Here is a 25,243-nt window from a genome sequence, read left to right on the forward strand (position 1 = left end):
AATATTTTCCACTTGCGCTACCATTATTGAACCAGGTAAAAGTTCTTACCAAATATCCTCTTGGCTCTCTGCAATGAAGGTGGAGGATGTTTCGACCGTAGCCTGTTCAGGTGTGTATCAGTGATGTAAGCATGACTTGGAGATGCTTGATTAAGATAAAGATTATGGCATTTCCTGATAACGGTATTATACCTACAATGATGTGCATTAAAACTGAAACCCACTGTATTGGTAGGATTTTAATTGCTCCAGAAATTAGCTGGAAAGTGTGGTTAATTTGGACATTATTCCTTCGGGTATAAGGGCTGTAGAGTTGCAAGAGAGCATGGTTTTCCGCTGTAGAGGGAAAAGGTCTAATAGCAGAACAAAGAAGATTTGAAGGACTGGAGCTCCATGTTCTTCCACACAGTTTCTGAAGGTTGTTACTACTACGTGACCTGAGCTTTGCAGCAAACTTCATCACATGCGGCTTGGTGCACAGAGTGATACCCAGGTACTTGGGATATATATTGTGCTGTAAAACTGTATCGACAAAATAAATTCTGAGATCTCAGATAGAACATTTCGAAGTTCTTGAAATCATTTAAGAAAAGACGTGGTAAACAATTGATAGTGAATCTGCCACCTGGTTGACAGCCCCAAATGTAAATCAGTGATGTTGATTGATTGATAGATGCGGTTGTACAGTAGGAAGAAACAAACTTCAATCTTATTCATGATGTATTATAGCCAGCATTTGCGAAAATAGTATAACGTAGTGTGTTGTGTGTGAATGGTGAGGTGCATATTAATACGACCTCGAGCACCCAAACCCTCAGCCAGAGAAATTAACCATAAAGTGTTAAAACCAGCCGCCTGGTGACTAACCGAACCCAGGGTCTCTAAACCGAAGGCCACGACGCTGACCATTGTGCCAAAGAAATGGATATATGAGTTTTAAGCACTTGAGTTTCTGATATAATAGTCAAGAAATGTTATTGGTATGATTAATATTATTTCTACAAGGGCAAATGTGAAACAACTTGATTACCATGTAAGCACTTTTATTGTTTCTGAAGACTTTTAACGGTAGATATTTTTCTGTTCAAAACTATTGCTAATTTTATTGTTTTATTTTGTTTCAGCGCTCCCAGATTATGCTATCCTCAGTATTGTTCTAAGCTCCGTAGTTGTATTCCTGGCCATCGCCTCTGTCATTATCTATCGGTGAGTACCTTATATCTCTTTAAGTTTAAGAAAAAAAGAAACTCGACTAAGTCTGAAAAAATTTCAAAGTATAGACTTTACTTTGATCACGTTTGTGTGCTGTATCAGGGACACATTTTTCATTTTCTGCACAAAATTTAGTCACAAATGCGATCTACGTACTGTAAAGTTAACCATTGTTTTCTGGATTTTACTTAAAAATTGAATGAACCTGTATATGCTAAGTTGTTAAGAGAGCTTTTACAGAGGAATGAGATGATAAATGTTGTTTTCCGCTTTGAAAAGTAATATATAAGAAGATATTGTGAAGAAAATTTGAATGTTCAGAACCTACGCTTTTACATTGCCGTCCATTACAGTTCATTACAGTTCACATGAAAGGTATCAAGTTTTTTTAATTTATTTTTTTATTTTTTATTTTTTGCTAGGGGCTTTACGTCGCACCGACACAGATAGGTCTTATGGCGACGATGGGAAGGGAAAGGCCAAGGAGTTGGAACGAAGCGGCCGTGGCCTTAATAAAGGTACAATAAAACGAAATGTTCCGGTGAGGGCCCTGAATGTACTAACGGCGTTAAAGGTTTGACAATTAAATTTTGGATGTATTTCTGCTGAATGGAAATTGAATATTTACATACTTTCATCAGATAGGACTTCTTATCTGTGTTCAACTACTTATTGCCTGGTGTGAAAATGGGAAACCACGGAAAAACATTTTCAGGGCTGCCGATAGTGGGATTCGAACCTACTATCTCCCAGATGCAAGCTCACAGCAGCACGCCTCTACGCGCACGGCCAACTCGCCCGGTAGGAATCAAGTTGAATAGAGTGCCGGTGTGCATAGAAGGCCGTCTTCATGAAGAAAATAGGGTAGGATTTCTTGTACTTCTCAAGTGTGTTAATTCTTTCATCCATTTTCTGCACAAAATTTAGTCACAAATGCGATCTACGTACTGTAAAGTTAACCATTATTTTCTGCCTATCACGCATAAGAACTTACGCTGTGTTTATTTTAGGAAAGTGAATCCTGTGAAACAACAATGGCCAGTGAAATAAAAATTTTATTCTGCAGTCTCTAATGAAGAAATCCATTTCCACTGCTTTTTAAAATTTCATTTAAGTAAACGATAAAACGAAATAATCCGGTGAGGGCCCTGAAAGTACTAACGGCGTTAAAGGATTGACAATTAAATTTTGGATGTATTTCTGCTGAATGGAAATTGAATATTTACATACTTTCATCAGATAGGACTTCTTATCTGTGTTCAACTACTTATTGCATGTTATTTCATATCGAGCGCTAATTATAAATCGTCAAACATTGATGCACTCTATGGCCCCTGATATTTGTTACCACGCTCACCTTTCAGGGTTTGAAAATTATTTTAGAGCTAGTCACATGCTGAGATATAGAATCAAATTATACTCGAGAAATTGCTGTTTTTAGTGTTATTTCCCAGAATATTTCCATTTTTTGGTCTTTGAGCATGCTAAAGAGGTGTTCGGAAGCACACTATACTTGAAGTTCTATATAGCAAATGGTACCCAAAATGCACTGTCCTTCCCGAGCTGTGTGATCTGAGATCAGTGTAAAAATAATTAATTTATCCAAGTATTAGCTAAATTAGCCGCCTCTGTGGTGTAGTGGTTAGCGTGATTTGCTGCCACCCCCGGAGGTCCGGGTTCGATTCCCGGCTCTCCCACGAAAATTTGAAAAGTGGTACGAGGGCTGGAACGGGGTCCACTCAGCCTCGGGAGGTCAACTGAGTAGAGGCGGGTTCGATTCCCACCTCAGCCATCCTAGAAGTGGTTTTCCGTGGTTTCCCACTTCACCTCCAGGCAAATGCCGGGATGGTACCTATCTTAAGGCCACGGCCGCTTCCTTCCCTCATCCTTGCCCATCCCTTCCAATCTTCCCATCCCCCTACTAGGCCCCTGTTCACTATAGCAGGTGAGGCCGCCTGGGCGAGGTACTGGTCATACTCCCCAGTTGTATCCCCCGACCAAGAGTCTGAAGCTCCAGGACACTGCCCGTGAGGCGGTAGAGGTGGGATCCCTCGCTCAGTCCGAGGGGAAAGCCGAACCTGGAGGGTAAACAAATGATGATGATGATGATGATTAGCTAAATTTGTAAATTATCTTGTCTAGCACGAATACGAGATATTCCATTATCATCAGTTTTGGGGCAAATGAGGAGTTTCAACATCAATGGTCCTTCTCTTGCTTTATCTCAGCCGATCCTATGTCATAGAATGTCGGGTTGGATTCTCTAACTTTCTTCCTCCAGGTGTTTCCGTCCTCAGCTTCCTCTCGTTTCCAGCCGTTCTCTGGCAGTCCTTCCAGTGTCTTGTCCCTCGATCTTAACTTTGGCCGTGCTTCATTTATTCTACACTTTACTACCAAGATCTGGACTCTTTTCCCAACGTACTCCTCCTCTCGTAGCTGCATATGACCATACCATCATATACACCTTGAACTTTCTTACCCAGCCATCCCTCTTGTATTGTTCCTGTAATGTGTTCATTTCTTATTTTATCGCCTCTGGTGACCCCATACATCCAGCGTAACATCCCAATTTCTGCCACTTCCAAATTCTTTTGTTGGACTTTAGGAATGGGTCACGTTTCAGCACCGTACATCGTAGCCGGGTGCACTACTCACTTATACACCTTTCCTTTCAGTCTTCCTGTCGCAGGTTACCTCACTAATATTCCTCCAGTTGAACCAATCACATTGTGTCCTCTGTTGTAATCCATCCTCCAGCTCACTGTTCCTTTATAAGCATGACTCCAGGTACATTAATTTGGATTCCGCTGTCAACTACACTTCTGTGGCCTTCTTTCTTAGCAGTGCTCATGTATCAAGCGTTTTCACCCCCATTAATTCTAGTGCCTTTCTCTCCTAGTGGTCAATCCGTCAGGCTTGCATTCTAATTTACATTTAACTGGTTCACACAACACATCGTCGTCAGTAAGCAGTATGCACCAACGTGCTGGATTCCTAACGGCTTTCACATTCACATGCATAACAACATTAAATAAGCAGTGGCTGAGGGCTGATCTCTGGTATAATCTAAATCTTACTGTCATTCCTAAACTATATCTCACTTTCATCAACACGCCTTCATTCATCATCTTCCCCAATCTTGCATAATTTTCATAGTGCAACTTCTGTTATGTGTTCCGGATTTGGTAATCAGTAGTTCTTACATTATATGAGTCTTGAATTAAATCCCTTAATTTAATATTCAGTTTGTTGTTGTTTCGCGGCGGAATAGCACAGGAAATGTTTACAGCCTTTTGTGATAGTGTTATCACTGCTAAGTATAGAAGCAACGATTTGAATAACTTGTAAGAGAAAAGTAATTATATTTACGCTCTTGAGATGTTTCTTTTGGTAACATTCTCAACTCTAGGAAATAATATTGACTAGTTATACCAAATTAAAATGTATTGTGTTAATAAGAAGCTGCAATGGGAGCGGTCGTATTCACTAACATACACACCATATGATGCTTAGCGTTTCCTTAATTTCTTAGTATGGCAGGACATTCGCCATTTATTTGTCGTGATTTATCTATTACTTGTGTATAATTCTGTAACTTATGAATAGTGCTAATTATTTATGTTGAATGGAAGACAATTTGTGATATGGTGAGATAGTTAGTACACAATTCTATTATCATCGGTACACGGAAGTACGCTGCCTGAGACGGCCCGCCAGTGCTGCGATCGAGTATACGCCTACTCAAGCCGGACTCTCTGCCTCCTGTGCTGAGGTCTTCTTCTTGTTATTGTTTAGATAAAGAAACGCTAGGTCCAGTCACTCTTTTCGGTGTTACTTACATTCTACTAGACGTACCAACTTTAAGAAAAAGATAGGTGCACAGCATAGGGAAGAGATGCCTTTATATTCTATTTCCCAGTGGAAAGTGACTAAATTAGTTAATTACTCTTTCATTGGGTTTATGTTATTTGGACGTTACACAGAACACTGGCACACACGGTTCTAAGTCTTCGCGTCTGTGTGATCCGTCACGACGGCTTACTACAAATGCATTAGACTGGATCGCGTATAAGGAATATGATTTTTCTGTACATACCTTAATGTGAAAGGGAGATTTTAAAGTTCGATATTACATGCACTTAAGAAATTGGTTATTAAGTCTGCAATGTGAACGGCGGATGGTATACCAAACATTAAATATTTTCAGGACGTTGTTAGCCTTATTTGAGTAGGTTGCTTATGAACTCACGCCGCTGATGTTCACATGTCCGGAATTGAAAGTAGTTGCGATTTATACTACCAATCGCCTGTCCACATGGACATTACTTTCAATATTGTTAAGGCAAAAAGGATATTCCGGCGTGCATGCATGATTTAATTGGATCCGTATAATTGTAGAAATGTGACGGTGAGTGTATTTTACGAAAGCGAACCACGGTTTGTTAGGGATGCCATTCACAATATTAAATAGATGTTTACCTTTCGTGTGTGACGATCGTCGCCATTCCACGTTCCACTGGTCATTGATGAATCTTCGACACCCTTCCGATAAATCTGTGTGTGGAACAGCTATGTAATAGTCCAATCCGTCACCCATCACAGCCTCGTTTTCCAGTGTGTCAAATTTTATGTTGCCCAGGATGCCAGAATGCCCTGGCATCAACGTGAAGATTGTCATAATATTTCGGAGGAATAATTCTTAACTTAACGTACGTATATTCAGATTATATCAGTTGTTTGTTTGTTCAGAGTATCTCATGCCATAAGAGTGATTAGGGAATCGGTACATATTAAGGCTTTCAAGATTCCGGAGTATTTTATATACTGTAAGACCCGTCGTAATGCGAATATTTTGGCCGTGAAAGAAGCTGGGTGTGGTCAAGTGTATTTGTTTCATCTCACAGTTGTGGGAAGTAAAATGCTGCACCTACTACATATGGAGGTAGATGATTGAGCCATCCGTGTGGAAAGTAATTTACTGATCGTGATTGTTTAAAACTAGGTTAATTAAACTTTACGTAACGTGACTGTTTTTTCTTAGTAATGAACTGCTGTCTTCAAATATAGCGTGAAGGATGTCTGCTTTAAATTTACTAGCTCGGAAAGGTATTGTGAATTTTGGGCTCTTTAAGGTGTGTACCATACTTGTTTGAAAATGTCCATATTGGTTAAATGCCCAAAATAAAGCAGGTTGATGTTCTTCATTAATATTCCGTTTTTGATAATATTATTTTAAACGCTGTAATTTCGGTAAGACTGGTTGGTATTATTTATTTATTTATTTAGTTTCAAATGTACTTAGTTGCAAATAGACATCGTCTAAACTTTAATGGTGGTTCCTATGCTTCAGATAAGAGTGCATTCTTTGGTGATGAGGACATAGATTCCAGTATTATTCGAATATTTTAAACTGTAAGGTGTCAAGTTTTCGTTTGTGGGAAGAGGAAGCTTCGTCAATAAAATGGTATCCATGATCTAATATTGATTGATTTGAATTTTATATACATATACACTGAGTGGCCAAAAGTCATGGGAAGACATTGAATGCGATGTTAATGACGAGTTGCTCCATCCAGAGCCCTCAAAATGGCAACAATACGGTACGGTATCGACTCTACAAGGTTTTGTCTTTCCCTGGAGGGATGTGCACCCACGCATCTTGCACTGCTACCCACAATTTGTCTTACGTAATTGGTGCGGGATTCATGAAGCGCACACCAGCGTCGACAGCATCCCATGAATTCTCCACTGGATTATGATCGGGGTGTCTGGAGGGGCAATCCATGGCCGTGAATACACTGGAGTGCTCCGCCAACCTTTTGCATACCACCACAGAGCGGTGACATGGCGCATTGTCCTGTTGAAACATGGCATCTCATTCAGGGTACTCTAGGGCCAGAAACCGATGCAGATGGTTTGAAAGAATGTCCATATAACGTGCACCTGGCAGTGCTCCCTGCAGCTGGACAATGGGGCCTGATTGCCACCGTGAGAACGCCGCCCAGACCAGAATTTAACCCCCTCCCGCCTGGACACAACCTTGTTGATACGCAGGATCCACAGCTTCATGGGGCATACGCCACACACTCCGACGCCCATCAGCTCAAAACCGGGATTCATCGCACCATATCACATGCCGTAACTGTTCCATGGTCCATTACCAATGTTCGTGGGTCCATGTACGTCATTGAGCTCTGGGTAGAGATATAAGCAAAGGCACACGAGTTGGTAATCGGCTGATGAAGACTATGCAGTACAGTTGCTTCCTTCCATTCCTGGTAGAAATGGGTTCCTGACTCCCCACATTCAACTGGGTGGTGATCTGACTCATAGTAGCCCGTCCAACGCCCAGTATGGTTCTAAGGCGACGTTGTGATGTCCGTTCGTTAAACACCAGTGGTATTCCCGTGCGGTGGTTTAGGCGTATGGTAACATACTCTCTGGGATATTGAAGATACACCCTCAACATATATGATCTCGGAAACCCGAATTCGCCTGTAATCTTCGCAATTCGTTGACCTATGCGCCGTGCACCAGTGATCATCCCAGTTTCAAAGACGGTTAACTCGTGACGTGCCACCATCTTCACGATACTGGTGTCTTTAACAGACTGCTCAGCTACGGGGCAGCTGTCCGCAAAACTCAGAGGTCATACACGACACATTTTCTAACGGGATACAACTACTAAAGGAACATGTCTTCCTCACAAGCAACTGCTTTCTTAGCTCCCTTTCCACAGCAGTGATATACTGTCGGCTTCAAGATGGCGGGTTCAAGCCTGCAGAGGAAGTAGAAGTCTTCAAGAGGCCATTCGGCAGTCCATGTCGTATGGTATCAACGTGTAAAAGTTCCAGGTTGTTGCGGTTTCAATAGCTTGCCAGGTGGAATTAATGATTATTTACTTCTTGGTTGAATAAATTGGAACGTCCCAGCCGACACGCAGGCAGCCTTAAAATCAAATCAGATCAAAATGCCTGCAAAAGGCAGTAAGGTCTTGTTCTTCTTGTACGACATTCATATTGAGTGTCGGCTGTTATCGGGGAGACCTGGTTCTTGTTCTCAGCAACTCAGAAAAGTGTGGGGGGGGGGGGTACTGAGCGCATTCCATTCTCGCAGATTCCGTAGCCAAGATATTCTCTTTTTCCCATTAATACCCTTCCTTCTGTTTTACCTTGTAAGATAAGCTGAAGGCGTCTATACTTTAAAATTTCAAATTCTATAGCCAAAGTACTCACGTTTCTTCTTTTTGATATTAATGGATGACCTACAGTTCCTTGCTCAGGCATTGGAGTACTTCAGTGTTACATGTTCTGTCAACTCACGATATTCTGAGCAGGCGTCGTTAGCTCCACATCTCAGAGGATCGAAGATTTTTGATGGTGTTCTCTGTTACGGTCCAAGTCTCGGCACCATAAAGCAAGACATAAAATACATAAGACCGAAGTAAGCAGAGACGGAGATTGATCATAAAGTTCCTGTTACAGAAAAGTTTGCTCATTCACCTGAACGCAGTCATTGTTTATTCATTCTGGGACCTAATTTCAACACCATGTTACTAGCTGTGATCAAGTACGCTGCCGAGATACCTAAAGCGTTAGACTTGCTCCAGGGATGTGCCAGTTATTGTCAAGTTAACAGGATGAGTGACATGCTACCTTATGACCTTGATCATTTTTATATTTTGAAAACTAAGGTCGCACGATTATAATTATTACCTCCTTTACGGCATTAATCGTTCTGACGGTGGGTAATTTCCCTTCAAGCCGATCATTATGTAATTACATTATCTAAACTTTGAAGCGACCTCTATATGCGTTCTCGTTTACATTGTTCTACTTTGATCACACAAAGTCTTCTAACACATCACACTTACACGTGATCCAAGTGACCACGAAACCTGTAATGCATGATCACACGCGTATACTAAACCAGTATGGTAACAACGCTCTTTATTCCATGAGCGACTGGTGAAAATTACGTGGATATTATGAGATAGATAGCAACATGTATGTGGTGACAATAGGTGGAACTCTGCAGAGGACATAGCTAACACAATAGCACTATTGTGAGATATTTTCTCCACCATCCTTGTGGCCGTGGATTAATACTCTATTATTTTTAGCATTATACTTATATATGTCATTTGTTGTTGTGTTTCTCAAACTATCAGTTTGAAACGTTATATACTTCCATTCGCTATGCACCGATACGTACTTCGGAAATAATGATTTACTTCTTGTTCAAACAATCAGATGTAATTAAACGAGATTTTGAGTATAATATACTAAGTAATCTCCACGTAAAGATACCAATCAATCAAAAAATCAATACTGATCTGCATTTAGGGCAGCCGCCCAGGTGGCAGATTCCCTATCTGTTGCTTTCCTAGCCTTTTCCGAAATGATTTCAAAGAAATTGGAAATTTATTGAACATCTCCCTTGGTAAGTTATTCCAATCCCTAACTCCCCTTCCTATAAATGAATATTTGCCCCAGTTTGTCCTCTTGAATTCCAACTTGGTCTTCATATTGTGATCTTTCCTACTTTTATAAACGCCATTCAAACTTATTCGTCTACTAATGTCACTCCACGCCATCTCCCCGCTGACAGCCCGGAACATACCACTTAGTCGAGCAGCTCTTCTTCTTTCTCTCATTTCTTCCCAACCCAAACATTGCAACATTTTTGTAACGCTACTCTTTTGTCGGAAATCACCCAGAACAAATCGAGCTGCTTTTCTTTGGATTGTTTCCAGTTCTTGAATCAGGTAATCCTGGTGAGGCTCGAATACACTGGAACCATACTCTAGTTGGGGTCTTACCAGAGACTTATATGCCCTCTCTTTTACATCCTTACTACAACCCCTAAACACCCTCATAACCATGTGCAGAGATCTGTACCCTTTATTTACAATCTCATTTATGTGATTACCCCAATGAAGATCTTTCCTTATATTAACACCTAGATACTTACAATGATCCCTGTTACGGAGATTTCCGTGGTAGGTAGAGGTGAAAGAAGGTGCGGGTGTGAATAGGTCTCCAACTACAGAATTAAAGTTAATGTAAAATTTAACAAGGTTATATTTTCTTTCCAAAATTCAGAAATAACAAGAATGGCAGGTACGGAGTAGCAAGGCAACAAAGTACAATTACAGTATTTACAGGATTTGGGCTTCGAGCCCTGAAAACACAATTCTTGAGCAACTAGCCCAACTTTACGATATACAAATTTCAACAACGGGGCAGAAGACCCCAATCAAACCCTGGAGCACTTGCTCCAAATTACACAGTAAAGCCTCCTCGAGGCATACAACACTCAGTCTTCAAAAAAGAGCCACTCGCTCTCAAGTTTAAGCCTCTCCCAGGCCACACCAAACTCCACCTTCAAGCTGTCCTCAACGAACATAAACACAGGGGTAAAATACCCAATCTACTGAGGCCTATTAAGTGAGAAAAGGTTAATTATATGGCCTCTAAAATACCAACTTGAAAGGAGGCTCTCCGCACTCCTAATACACTTTATTTAAAACCTACTTGGCACTAGGCCGTTAATGCAAGGGCTAATCCCATACTACAGAGGTGACTTCAGAAAAGAACAATTTACATTATATTAACGAAGAATAGGTTGAGAAAAATAAGTTCACCTCAAAACAATATGATTGGGAGCTCGAGAGGGTTAAGCACTCTCTATCCCGATATGCAGTGTAAAAGATGAAATAGATACAAGTTTCTTTACATTTTAATGAAGGTTACATAATGGAAAAAGCTTCGGACCCGCCCCGAGAGTTAAACTGCTGAGCTAGCAAAGAAAGAAGTTATTAATTGGCCATTACCTTGGTGTTGACCGCTGCCGAAGAAAGAGGCGCTTCCCGCCCCCTGCTATGTACTTTACACACTGAAAGATGGAACAGAAGTGGCGCAGAGACCCTAAAAACAGCAGTTTATATCCTCTCGCGGAAGGTTCTAGGCGTTAGGGGAATGAGAACACCCGCCCACAATCACTTTATTGGAGAATAAAGAGAAACCCCTACACAAGATGAAGAAGAAACACATTATTGGTGGAAAATTAATTTCAGAATTTCGGGATTGGCTAGATTTAAAACAAGGGGAAAGAAAGGGGTAATATTGCCAACTTAACCAATGACTGAAAGAAATTTAACAAAGAACAAACTTTTGAAATAAAATTTTCTCCAAAGAACAGTGCTTTTTCTTCGCACTATGGTGCACTATTGTAGTTCTTCAGTAGTGTCCTCTAGAAGAGAAAGTTCACACTTCTTACTTCAAGCAAAACAAAAACACATCAAAAATGACACAGTTCTAAAACTCCAAAATTTACAGGTAGTGACATCTTCTGAGAAAGTAGAAAATTAATACCGTCAATAAAGTTCAGACTTCCTACAGCAGAGGAGTTTCAACTGGCGCACATTGTAAATTAGCGGCGTGGAGGTGTACCGCCCGGTACAATCCCCAAAAGGAACTTTCACCCCATCAACACAGTAATTAAAACTGAGAGGACTTTTCCTATTTGTGAAACTCACAACCTGACTTTTAACCCCGTTTATCAACATACCATTGCCTGCTGTCCATCTCACAACATTTTCGAGGTCACGTTGCAGTTGCTCACAATCTTGTAACTTATTTATCACTCTATAGAGAATAACATCATCCGAAAAAGCCTCACCTCTCATTCCACCCCTTTACTCATATCATTTATATATATAAGAAAATATAAAGGTCCAATAATACTGCCTTGAGGAATTCCCCTCTTAATTATTACAGGGTCAGATAAAGCTTTGCCTACTCTAATTCTCTGAGATCTATTTTCTAGAAATATAGCAACTCATTCAGTCACTCTTTTGTCTAGTCCAATTGCACTCATTTTTGCCAGTAGTCTCCCATGATCCACCCTATCAAATGCTTTAGACAGTTCAATCGCGATACAGTCCATTTGACCTCCAGAATCCAAGATATCTGCTATATCTTGCAGGAATCCTACAAGTTGAGCTTCAGTGGAATAACACTTCCTAAAACCGAATTGCCTTCTATCGAACCAGTTATTAATTTCACAAACATGTCTAATATAATCAGAAAGAATGCCTTCCCAAAGCTTACATACAATGCATGTCAAACTTACTGGCCTGTAATTTTCAGCTTTATGTCTATCACCCTTTCCTTTATACACCGGGGCTACTATAGCAACTCTCCATTCATCTGGTATATCTCCTCCGACCAAACAATAATCAAATAACTACTTCAGATATGGTACTATATCCCAACCCATTGTCTTTAGTATATCCCCAGAAATCTCATCAATTCCAGCCGCTTTTGTAGTTTTCAACTTTTGTATCTTATTGTAAATGTCATTGTTATCATACGTAAATTTTATTACTTTTTTGGCCTTAGTCTCCTCCTCTATCTCGACATCATCCTTGTAACCAACAATCTTTACATACTGCTGACTGAATACTTCTGCCTTTTGAAGATCCTCACATACACACTCCCCTTGTTCATTAATTATTCCTGGAATGCCCTTCTTGGAACCTGTTTCTGCCTTAAAATACCTATACATACTCTTTTATTTTTCACTAAAATTCGTATGACTGCCAATTAAGCTTGCCATCATGTTATCCTTAGCCGCCTTCTTTGCTAGATTCAATTTTCTAGTAAGTTCCTTCAATTTCTCCTTACTTCCACAGCCATTTCTAACTCTATTTCTTTCCAGTCTGCACCTCCTTCTTAGACTCTTTATTTCTATATTATAATAAGGTGGGTCTTTACCATTCCTTACCACCCTTAATGGTACAAACCTGTTTTCGCATTCCTCCACAATTTCTTTAAACCCATCCCAGAGTCTGTATACATTTTTATTTACCGTTTTCCACCTATCATAGCTACTTTTTAGAAACTGCCTTATGCTTGCTTTATCAGCCATATGGTACTGCCTAACAGTCCTACTTTTAATACCTTCCTTTCTATCACATTTATTTTTAACTCCCACAAAAACAGCTTCATGATCACTAATACCATCTATTACTTCAGTTTTCCTATAGAGCTCATCTGGTTTTATCAGCACCACATCCAGGGTATTTTTCCCTCTGGTTGGTTCCATCACTTTCTGAATCAGCTGTCCTTCCCTTATTAACTTATTTGCCATTTGTTGGTCATGCTTCCTGTCGTTCGCATTTCCTTCCCAATTGACATCTGGCAAATTCAGATCTCCCGCTACAATCACATTTCTTTCCATGTCGTTTCCCACATAGCTGACTATCCTATCAAATAATTCCGAATCCGCGTCAGTGCTACCCTTTCCCGATCTGTACATTCCAAATATATCATGTTGCCTATTATCTTTAGATATGAGCCTTACACCTAGAATTTCATGTGTCTCATCTTTAACTTTTTCGTAGCTAAGAAATTCTTCTTTGACCAGAATGAACACTCGCCCTCCCACCCTTCCTATCCTATCTCTACGATACACACTCCAGTGCCGTGAGAAAATTTCTGCATCCATTATATCATTTCTCAGCCATGATTCAACTCCTATTACAATATCTGGTAAATATATATCTATTAAAACTTAATTCTATTCCTTTCCTTACAATACTTCTACAGTTCAACACTAACAATTTTATGTCATCCCTACTTGATTTCCAGTTCCAGCGAAGATTAATCAGTCAATCTAGAATTTTAACAGAGATACACATTTCTAGGGAGGCAGTAAAACATATAACCTAAAATTACGCTCAGAATAGATGTTCACTTCATGGTATAACTGTGAGAAAATCAATTGTTAAGAACGGATTCGTATTCAAATTCAATAACTGTTTTAAATTTCCTCTGAAATCAATGTGAGAAATTTAAACATACAGTTAATCAGATCATATAACTCACCAACCAAATGATTCACCAACCAAATGATTGACCTGAGATAATATTACGCTAATATGATCAATTTACACAGATTTGTTCCAGTGACTTATGCTCCACTGAGATATCAGGAGAACCAGTAACCAAGCAGATTTAATGAACCGATATTCTTTCATATTTCGTTTTGTTGCAATTACTTGAAATAAGAATATTATGCTTTTAATTTCATCACGATGAACGAATATGTCCCTGTCATAATAATCTCAAAAATAGGAAGAAGTGATTTATGAGGGAATCTTTACTGATGATGATCTAAAGATGTGTGAACTGAAGGAATAAAAATGAAGCTGAGCTTGGTTGTTAACGTATTTGTCGATTTCAGTCATACGAAACTACTGCTCATTAAATGTTTCTGTACTTTTATTTTTATAGTCACATTATTACTTAACACAAAGATTCTGTTTAAACTTCAAATTTCTTACTCTATGTTACTGAAACCATATGATGTGAAAGGACCTGAATAAGCGAATTAAAAAGGACTGCTACGTATACTATAAATGAATTATTATCACTTTTCCGAAGCGAATAAAATTATGTATATCCATAGCAAGTGAAAGGGGCTAAAGACTGGTTTTCAAATTATGCATACCTGATCTCTGTTGTACAGAAAGAGTTATCTTCATTCTTGTTTGAATGAAGCAGCTCCAATAATGCAACCTTAAAAACTACAATTTCAAAATACTATGAGATAAGTTTACTTCGTATTTGATATTTGTGTAAATGTTGATGTGTCACTTCTAATAATAACGGCGTATGGCAACCGGAGGGGCCTAATGCAGGTCTTACGAGTTGACGCGTGACAGGCGACCTGAACATCTATGAGGATGGAGCCCTACTGACGATGAATTCTGCTGTTGAAGATGGGAAACACACCCAGCTCCGAACCATCGGAATGAACCAATTAATGCTAAAATCACCGACCCGGCCTGAAATCGAACTCTGCGCCCCTTGGACCAGAGGCCAGCACGCTAACCAAATAGCCATGGAGATGGATGGCTACCATTATGATAGCTTAAAACAGACATTCAACAGCTTCCAAACTTGCGGATGTTTCTCTGATTGTTTTATGCCTATGGCAATAGTACTGTATTATTTTTATAAATAAAGTTGTATGGGGTCCACTGTCTGTAATGCCATATATTTTCGCCATATTTTGATATATTTATCTGTTTTAGATCAACACAAGGTCGTATCAGTAGTTTTTAGCGTTCCTGCCTGTCTGTTTATTTGTGTGTTGTTTGTTCCACCATCACGGTTAAACAGACTTCGACCGAACGTCATATTTAGAGTCTACTCACTGAGGAGCAAGTTTACATATGCTTGTCATTTAAAAATCACTGAATAGACTGGTGGTTTATAGGATGACCAGAAGAGTTTGTTTTACATTTCCTCTTGATTATACCGCGACCAAACTTTATATTTAGAGTCAACTTCATCCAGGATCAGATTTTAATACGCGTATCATTTAAAAATCACTGAACAGAGTTGGGATTTATAGGAAGATCAGAAGAGTTTTTTTCTCATTTTTATCTCTCATTAGTGATAATATCTCGACCAAATTTCGTATTTAGTGTCTACTCATCCAGGAACAGGTTTCGATATACATAGGCCTATAATTTAAAAATCACTGAATTATACCGCAAGTTTATAGGAAGACCAGAAGGGTTTGTTTTCTATTGATTATATCTCGACAAACCTTAATATTTGGAGTCTACTCATCCAGGAGCAGGTTTTGATATGCATATCACTTAAAAATCTTTGAACCTTCAAATGACGGAGAAAATTACTATTTTCTACGGGCATCATCCTCTGCAGTCATGGACGGACACCCTCGCAGTCCTACAGTTATTCGAAGGATCCGTAACAGGAGAAAATAACAGGATGCATGATATGCTTGCTAGGCTTGAAAATTAACCCCAGCTAATGCAACTCAACACCAAGGAAGAATGAGGTAGATCTTTTCCCTTTGCTGTCTCTCTGTCTGTCTGTCTGACCGTCTGTCTGTCTGTCTGTCTGTCTGTCTGTCTGTCTGTCTGTATGTCTGTCTGTCTGTCTGTCTGTCTGTCTGTCTGTCTGTCTAACTATCTGTTTGTCTTAAACACCTCGCATTATTAAGTGAATATTTATACGAGTTCATTTTCATATTTCTTTAATAAAATTGCTTGCAATCCTTTATCACTCCCTGTATTCAGTTAAATTTTATTTGAGTGCGGATTACTTCACTGATTGAATTTTTATTTCATGTGATTTTAGAAATCTTCAGATGTTCACTTTATTGTAGTAATCGTGTTATTATTTGCTTAATAAAGTTTTTATCGCAGATATTATACCTTAAATATACTTTTCTCGTTTATTAGCTTGTGTTCCAACGATTGAGAATTTCCCCTCAGTTGTCTCGTTAATAACTCAACAACCAAAAGCATGGTTATACCGCAAGTTTATAGGAATTTAATCGATTTTTTGTCCGAGTTAAAACTGTATCAGTGCGACTAATGTTTGATGAAGTGGGAAGCCATCTTAGCTGTCCAATATATAACATATCGTCGTTGCCGGGACAACATTTCCTATGTCATAATATTTTTGGAGATATACTGACCCGCAGCACATACATTATGAAGAGCGAGAATGCCTTGACAGCAATCATACAATATTGCACCTTAGATGACAGAACCTTACCGGCCAAAGTTCTAAGCTAAAATATTTCACACAGGAGGTTTTGTCGCAGTAATGACGATATTGAACAGGCAGAGACATTGTATGATTGTATTATATACCTCTCATTTCTGTCGAGCTTATGAGAGGAGAATTTTGCGTAATGACATATTGTAGAAATATTCCTGAACACTGTAGACAGTTCAGTGCATACATTCGCACAGTGCTCCTAATTGTTTCTTCCAGTTGTACATCTTGTAGATTACCTTCACCGGGCGAGTTGGCCGTGCGGATAGGGTCACGCAGCTGTGAGCTTGCATCTGGGAGGTAGTGGGTTCGAACCCCACTGTCGGCAGCCATGAAGATGGTTTTCCGTGGGTTTCCGATTTTCACACCGGGCAAATGCTGGGGCTGTACCTTAATTAAGGCCACGGCCGCTTCCTTCCCACTCCTAGGCCTTTCCTGTCCCACCGTCACCATAGGACCTCTCTGTGTCGGTGCGACGTAAAGCAAATAGCAAATGAAAAATATTTTACCTTCAGGTATTTTTAAGTGATATTGAAATGTTACGTTATTTATACCATTCTTCACCAGTGACAGGATTCATATATCGTCGGATTACTTCTAAAACCTCGTATGTTACAATGTTCTCCCTACCCATTACATTCCTTAACACTGGTCAAGCCTCCCAGTCACATATTGATATGCAATCCATCAGAACTTTTTTCGCAGTGTTCATTTTCCTGTGTACACGTGTAGAGAAAAATTGACCTTACCGTACAGTATAGTTGGGATGTTGTTTTCATGGCGAATTTCAGCACTCCTACAGTTTAACGTATTTAGGTTCATTTTCCTTTACACATTACCATAGGAAAATGAACACAACGGCAATTTTTCTGATGGACTGTACATCCAATTGTGGCTTGGAGACATGACCAGTCTTAAGGAAGACAATGAATAGGAAGTGCATTGGGAGGTACGAGGTTTTAGAAGTAAGACATCGATATAAACGATGCCTGCAAGTAATGGTAAGTACTGGTTACGTAGTCATTCCAGTTTTCTTCCTTGAATAACTTACATTTTCGTATGTCTTTTTACTGTGCCAGAATTAGATTTTCACATATACCCGTTGTATTATTATCGGACTTAAACTGAGCAATGATAATTGATTTGTGCGAAGTAAAACTAGCTGGCATGTTGTACCTTGTTTGACGAGCACGATGAATAGTTATGTCTATACACCCCATGTCTATTTACGTATATTTCCTTACGGTGCAGGGAGGGTTATGAGAATGTTTCAGTCGAGTGAGCACATTTAGGAACATAATATAGAACAGGTTAGGTCACAGGCTTCTCGTTCCTTTTGATCCATGCAGCGTTAACCCTGGCGAGTTGCTTTATGCTCAAGTCTTTATAAAAGTGAAGTGTGATGTTGATTGCGACTACAAAATCTGCCTAGAAAGGAGTTTGGTGTTAACGTATACAATCGTCGCAAAGACGCTATTGTTCCACAAATGATCCCATTTCTTTTAGTTTTGTGTATTGAATGCGAATCTAATTTTACAATATATTTGCCATCTAGTGTAAATGACATTTGCGAATAATTCTATGGACTGGGCACTAAGTAGGCCTACATACAAACTTCCTGAATTATTTAATTCGATTTTTTGAAGAAGATTCAGCTCCACAATGTCACAATCATTAAGTAATGATGTCCCGTAGCAACTCCACTGCAGTGTGCGAAAACCGCTCGAGCAAGTTTCGTCCATGTATGTCACTTTTCTTATTTCCTCTGTCACTGGGATTTTATCATCTCATTTTATTTCTTGTAGCAATCCTTTTTATATACAGCGAAAGAAAAAAATTGGATTATCAAAGATACAATGCAATAATAAGGTTACAGAACGCTGTTTAATAAGTTATATCACAGGGATACAAAACCTGGAAAATGTACATATGTTAATTTTCTTGCTATTAGCTTTACGTCGCACTGACACCGATAGGTCATACGACGACGATGGGATAGGAAAGGTCTAGGAGTGGGAAGGAAGCGGCCGTGGCCTTAATTAAGGTACAGCCCCAGAATTCGCCTGGTGTGAAACTGACCTTGCCGGTCATACAACACTGGGCTCTGCTGGGCCTATGTGTACCACATCTCTCTACAATCGTAATCATTTATTGCTGACACACGGTTATATACATCCACTGAGTTTGCAATTTTCACACACCTTAGCGTATTACTTTGTAGCATTCTTTGAAATGGTGACGCAAACACTAGCTGGCTTCAAATCTGGAAATGTCATAAATAAGAGCAATCTTTCACGCTCTTCCTTAAAGGGCGATAGTGAATTGTTTGTCTATGTCTCGCTGATTCAAGAATTTGGTGTATTTGGTGTGCATACGCTCGCGAATTTGAGCATTTTTGTATTAGAGCGTTCGACCTCTCTTAAGTGTCAATATTATTTGCCTAATATTTATCCGGCGATATCCTGTATTTTGGAAAAATCCGGCACTCATTTTGTTTTAAATGTTGTCATTGTCATAAATACATTACATATTTTCAAGGACAAACTGGTTTTGGATACTTTACAATTCCCTCAGAGGTGGAGGGGTGATGGATAATAGGAAATGGAAGTGGTTGCCACGTTGTGCGCTGGAGTTGCCGGTGTATTACTTTCTTATGATCAAGTGCCTGACGTTCCATCGCTATCACAATGCAATGTCCGTACTTGCCATACGACAGTGCCGCCACGGATATGTCGCTTCAGTAGGTTATGTATCTCTCGTAAATGGCGCCTTTTGGTGTCTGTTGGAGATGTATTGCTCGCTTAGTAATTCTGCATCACTCTGATCACCAGTTTTTGTACCAAAACTTCAGGGTTTCAAGTCATTTTGCTGAACACACAACAGTATACAAATATCCCAACCACTGTAGTCGTTAGCATAGTAAAGGCCCATGTTATGAATCAGACTACTGAAGTAACAGTTAGCTATTAAAATATTCTTGCCATGAGGCACAGAAGAATTCAGAAGTGATTTACATGTATTGTAATAAATTTCGAGCCAAATATTTTTAGCGAAATTGTAAGTGCTGTGATGTCCGAATTGATGGTTTCTGACAATTTCTACTGAAAATTTTATTATTTTTGTTATAATCCGGTCTTGAAGTTGTTTTTTCCAAATTGTATGTTTCCCTACACTTTACAAATCCTTTGGGAATCGCTCCTGTGGCTCCAAAGAATAGGCCATTAACAGAGTTTTCATCGAGGGTAATACTGACATTCTTTGTTTAAAGCGAATTTGTATCATCATTTCTTCATAAGCCAATGATGAGGCACAGTTTAAAAATATTCAACACCAGCAGTCACACAAGTACAAGATTATCGTGTTGTCTAAATAGCGTCAGAGCGGTGGGCTTATCTGCCACCTGAAGGACTCATGAGCGAAGGGAATTACTGGATCATTTATATTTTTCTTTCCCTGTCGACCTCTTCCATTTGCGAAATAGAGACTTCAAATCGAATAGTGGGATCTATTATTTCAGCTGAACATTTGTTAATGGTAGTTAAGGCTGCCGGAGCACCTTAAGGGATAGGCGGTAGGGGACAGTACGGGCAGATATTCAGGACACATTTCTCACACTCACACGTAGTGGAGGAAGAAATATTATATCGACATGGGATCAGAAAAGCTTCCATTCCATGATAGAACTCATTTTCCACAACTCTACGTAGTGCATTAATCAGCCGAGACACACACGAACAGAATGTACCAGCACACCACATGAAACGCTTTCTTATGTGAAATGTTCAAAATGCCCTCCATTAGCGCCGATGCATGCATCAACCCGCCGTCGCACGGTACATCCGCGCATTCGGGTTTCAATGCGACGGCGGGTCGGTGCATGGATCAATTCGAATTGAGGGATTCTTGGACATTATATGTAAAGGAAGAGTTTAATATGGCATACTGGTTCATTCTGTTCCTGCGTGTCTCCCATAATTAATGTACTACACAGAGATGTATAAAATGAGTTCTAGCATAGAAATGTAGCGTTTCGGGACCCATGTCTGTATACTAGTTTTCCGTCTTCTACGTGCGAGGAATGTGTCCTGAAAGTTTAGCCGTACCATTTCTTTTCCAACCTGTATATCGATGGCTTACTTCTAAAACCTCGTATCTCCCAATGCACTTCCTATCAATTTTCTTCCTTAAGACTGGTCACAACTCCCAGCCACATATGGATGTACAGTCCATCAGAAGAGTTTTCGTTGTGTTCTTTTTCCTATGGATATGTGTAAAGTAAAATGAACCTTAAATACGTTAAACTGTAGGAGTGCTTAAATTCCCCATGAACACAACATCCCGACAATAGTGTATTGTAAGGTCCATTTTCCTTTACACGTTTGCACAGGAAAATGAACACTACGAAAAAGGTTCTGATGGATTGCATATAAATATGTAGCTGGGAGGCGTGACCAGTGTTAAGGAATATAATGGGTAGGAAGAATATTGTAACATACGAGGTTATGCTGTTGCAGAATCTTTTTTGCAGACACTGCAATGTTCATCTGTCCATCAGCATATGGTTTATCTTCAACCATTTGTAGAGCGGAAGCGATGAAAGCACACGGACGGTTGTTGGTTCTGCCACTTGCTTCACTAACATCATCACTGCTGGGTTCTCTAGTTTTATGGGATTAAGTTTCCTATACAAATGTCTATAGAACATATCTACGATGGAAATAGTTTATGCCCCACTGGAATTTCCTAAATAAATGCTTAGTTGCGTTAATTATTAGTGACTAATAGGTATGAGAATTAATTGATTTTTAATACTGTTGGTATTGTGGAATTCATGATTATATACGATAATTATGTATGTGTCAAATATAGGCGTGAGGAATTGTTCTGCATCTTGTAAGAATGACTTCATGCATTCTCCTTTTGTATTTCCTTAGCGAAGAAATGTATCATGAAATGTGTACAAATTCGTTCACCTAGTATACTATCGAGTAGAAAATTAACACAAAAGTTGGCTCATGAGTCCGTCAGGTGACAGATAGGCCCACCGCTCTGACGCTATTTAGACAACACGATAATCTTGTACTTGTGTGACTGCTGGTGTTGAATATTTTTGAACAGTGCCTCATCATTGGCTTATGAAGAATTGATGATACAAAGTCGCTTTAAACAAAGAATGTCAATATTACCCTGCCAGAAATTACTGCTGAATTATAATTGTGGATGTACAAGAACGGATATATGCTGAACCTTATTGTTGAGAAACGCAAGAAGACAGTGTAGTGCCAGATATTTAGCTTAATTAAGGTCTACTTACCTTTAATATGAACCATCTGATAGAATACCGTATAGTGCTTTATCCCTCCTCCAAAGTATATCGAATTGTTATCCAGTGTAGTTGTCTTTTATTCTGTTTTCGAAGTAACACATGTTTATAGGCACTGCTTGTCCTTTATCTTCAAACATTTGAAGGTAATATCTGAAGCACTGCAGCTCGACAATGACCAGTCTTTGCGATTGAGCATTTATATTGTAGACTATACCAGGAAGATCAGTGTAAATAATCCTGATATAGAATTGATATTCGGTATTAAAAATGCTAATCTCGAACATAAATGTATCAAGGCCTTATTTACATTACATCACGGTCATACATACGGCATTCAGCTTTCAGTCTGCAAGTTCCTTTGAATGACCTGTGGGCCTGAACATTTCTGTAGCTGTCGCTGTAAGAGTTGGCTGCTATTCGCATCCATTAGCCACCTATGATTTCACCACTAAAGACAGTTCAGTTGTACGCATTGATCTAACGGGTCCACCCTTCCCTTTTTCCTTAATCTCCTGATTATTAGTGCTTTATTTCCAGTACTCAGTTCAGGTTTAATGTAAATCATTGTCAATAATTTCGTGCATGTTCCAACTTTTACTCCCGTGCATCAAAGTCAACAAATTGAGAAAAATGTTCACGCAATTTCGTCTGCTAACTCACTTTCTTCTGAGAGAATACCGTTGATTGTAACTGGGAACTCATCCCATTTCCTTTGCTTCATCTTGATTCAGCTCCACTGACAATACTGTACTTCAACTCGCGAATAACACAGATTGTAGGACATAAAATGTTCCTACATTGAGATGTTCGTATTACCTAGCTGGGATTCTGTCTTCCAAAATGTATTCTCATCCGGCATCATTTTTGATTTGGAAATACTATATTCCTTATAAAACATATTCAGCCAGTTTCGAACTGTTAACTGAAGTTCCTCCCTGAAATTTTATGTTATTCAGTAAATGATCCATGTAAATAACGAACAGATTATTAAGTTAAATGAATAAAATATCAATGTAAGGTTAGAAACATTATAGTTTATATTTTTCGAGATATAGCTCTAATAATAGTAATTATTATAAATTAATTTTAAAATGTTAAAATGATTTTTATGATGCTTTACATTTCATACAAATTACATTTCACATTAACTTTAAATTATAATTAACTTATTTTTTAAGTAGTTATAATGTTCAGTATATTATGTTTATACAGGTGCATAATTATATGGTTTGGCATAATAGCAGGCTTCATAGCCTGAGCCCCGCCATGTACAGAAAGACATTAATAAAATAAATAAATAAATAAAGTATTGCAACCGGTTGTAACCCCAGTACGTACTTTGAATGAAGAATTCATTGTGTTCCCCTCAGGACATTATTTTAAACTACTAATTACATTTATAGTTTTGTATTTCGTTTTCCATGGCACTATAGCCCTGATGGACCTCAGCCTACCCAGCGACCACTGCTCACTCCGAAGGCTTGCAGGTTACGAGCTGACGCATGGTCATTATGGGGAATTCTCTCAGCTTGGCTTTCTAGAATGGGGTCGCCTTTTCACAGTCAAATAGATAGATTGTAATCAGACAGAGCGGGCCTCAAACAAGCCCTCAGATCGAAGTAAAAATCCGTGAATTGTTCCAGAATAGAAACCGGGTCTTTCGTGTGAGAAGGAGGCATTCTACCCTAGACCACACGGCCGGCTAAATACCGTTGTTAATATTTAGTAATCAATCTTTGATTCCATAATCCATCAGTGCAGCCAATACCTTCTCTCTTGACACTCTGACCTATGCCTTCACTATATATATAGAAGACAACGTAACTTTCAGTCCATTTTGTAGGATATTTCAATTACTGTATTGGTGTCTACTGGAAATCCAATCCTGAGGTATTCTGTCACCTAAAATCGTACTATCGTCGCCATAAGACCTATCTGTGTCGGTGCGACGTAAAGCCCCTAGCAAAAAAAAATCGTACTAGTTCTTATTCAACTTATTCTCTAAATCCAAAATTCTTTAGAAATAGGTGTTTTAACCTTTACATGCCCATATCACTTTTTTTGTCAAATTTTCATGATATTCCGTTGAAATGGTCCATAGAGTTACAGAACTCATACTAGGTACTAGAAGTCTTAACTCTCCACAGGACCTTTGACGGGACTTATTTTCATCTGAAATTATGCCAATAACACTGTAAAGCATGCTAAATGATTATGGTAGGCTGAGTATGTTGCTTTATTTCCAACTCCAATTTCAGAGATTTTAGAAACAATACTACAAGTCTGTTAGCAGTATTTCATTAGTAGTGTCAGTTAATGTAGTTGTCGTTAAAATTGTTCAGTAGTTTTGAGGAACAGTCTCCATTTCCTGGTCGAAATAGTTCTTAGCACTTTCATTAGCTATACAGATAGCTATGAATGTGAAGGTCTTGACGGGATGCAAGTAGTCACTCGCATAGTAAATTATGTATATATTTTATTCGAGTCAAGGTTTCTGAATCGATCAGTATCACCGACAGTGAGAAAAGTATCTCAGGGTGAAGTCGGTGCACACTCAACTAGTACATGCTTAATGGCGAGGATTATAGGAATATCATAATTTCGAGATTTTTCTTTTGTATTGAACATACAGTTAAGGAGAAGAGACACATGAGACTCGAGCCAGGGGCAAATATAAAAATCCCTTACGAATCAAAACTCACCGTTATGGAAGTTATTAGCAGCCCACTTCTCTCTCCCTAGAATGTGTATATATTAGAGCGTAGAGGGGCTGAAATTTATGGCTTTGAGAGGATTCTCTGATCGCTTGATTGCTACGTTACTATTCAGTATTTAACTGAAAACACATTTGTGAGTAAAAGATTTGCTGTTCTACACATCGAGTATGCACAAAAGTATATGTCGTTGCCGGGACAAAACCTCCTATGTGATAATATTTTTGGAGATATACTGACCCGCAGCACATACATTATGAAGAGCAAGAATGTCTTGACAGTATTCACACAATATTGCACCTTAGATGACAGAACCTTACTGGCGAAAGTTCTAAGCTAATATATTTCACATAGGAAGTTTTTATTCCCGGGAACGACGATAT

General features: G+C 39.1%; 1 protein-coding gene across 1 annotated transcript in view; it reads left to right on the plus strand.

The window, feature by feature from the left end:
* Positions 1–25,243, plus strand: part of LOC136864181 (atrial natriuretic peptide receptor 1) — a 2,019,422-nt gene that overhangs the window by 1,428,977 nt on the left and 565,202 nt on the right. The window contains exon 7 of the mRNA XM_068226191.1: positions 1,125–1,206. Within this exon, the coding sequence (XP_068082292.1) occupies positions 1,125–1,206 (82 nt within the window). The remainder of the gene's footprint in view (positions 1–1,124; positions 1,207–25,243) is intronic.

The sequence above is a fragment of the Anabrus simplex genome, chromosome 2, assembly GCF_040414725.1.
Source record: "Anabrus simplex isolate iqAnaSimp1 chromosome 2, ASM4041472v1, whole genome shotgun sequence".
Taxonomy (NCBI): domain Eukaryota; kingdom Metazoa; phylum Arthropoda; class Insecta; order Orthoptera; family Tettigoniidae; genus Anabrus; species Anabrus simplex.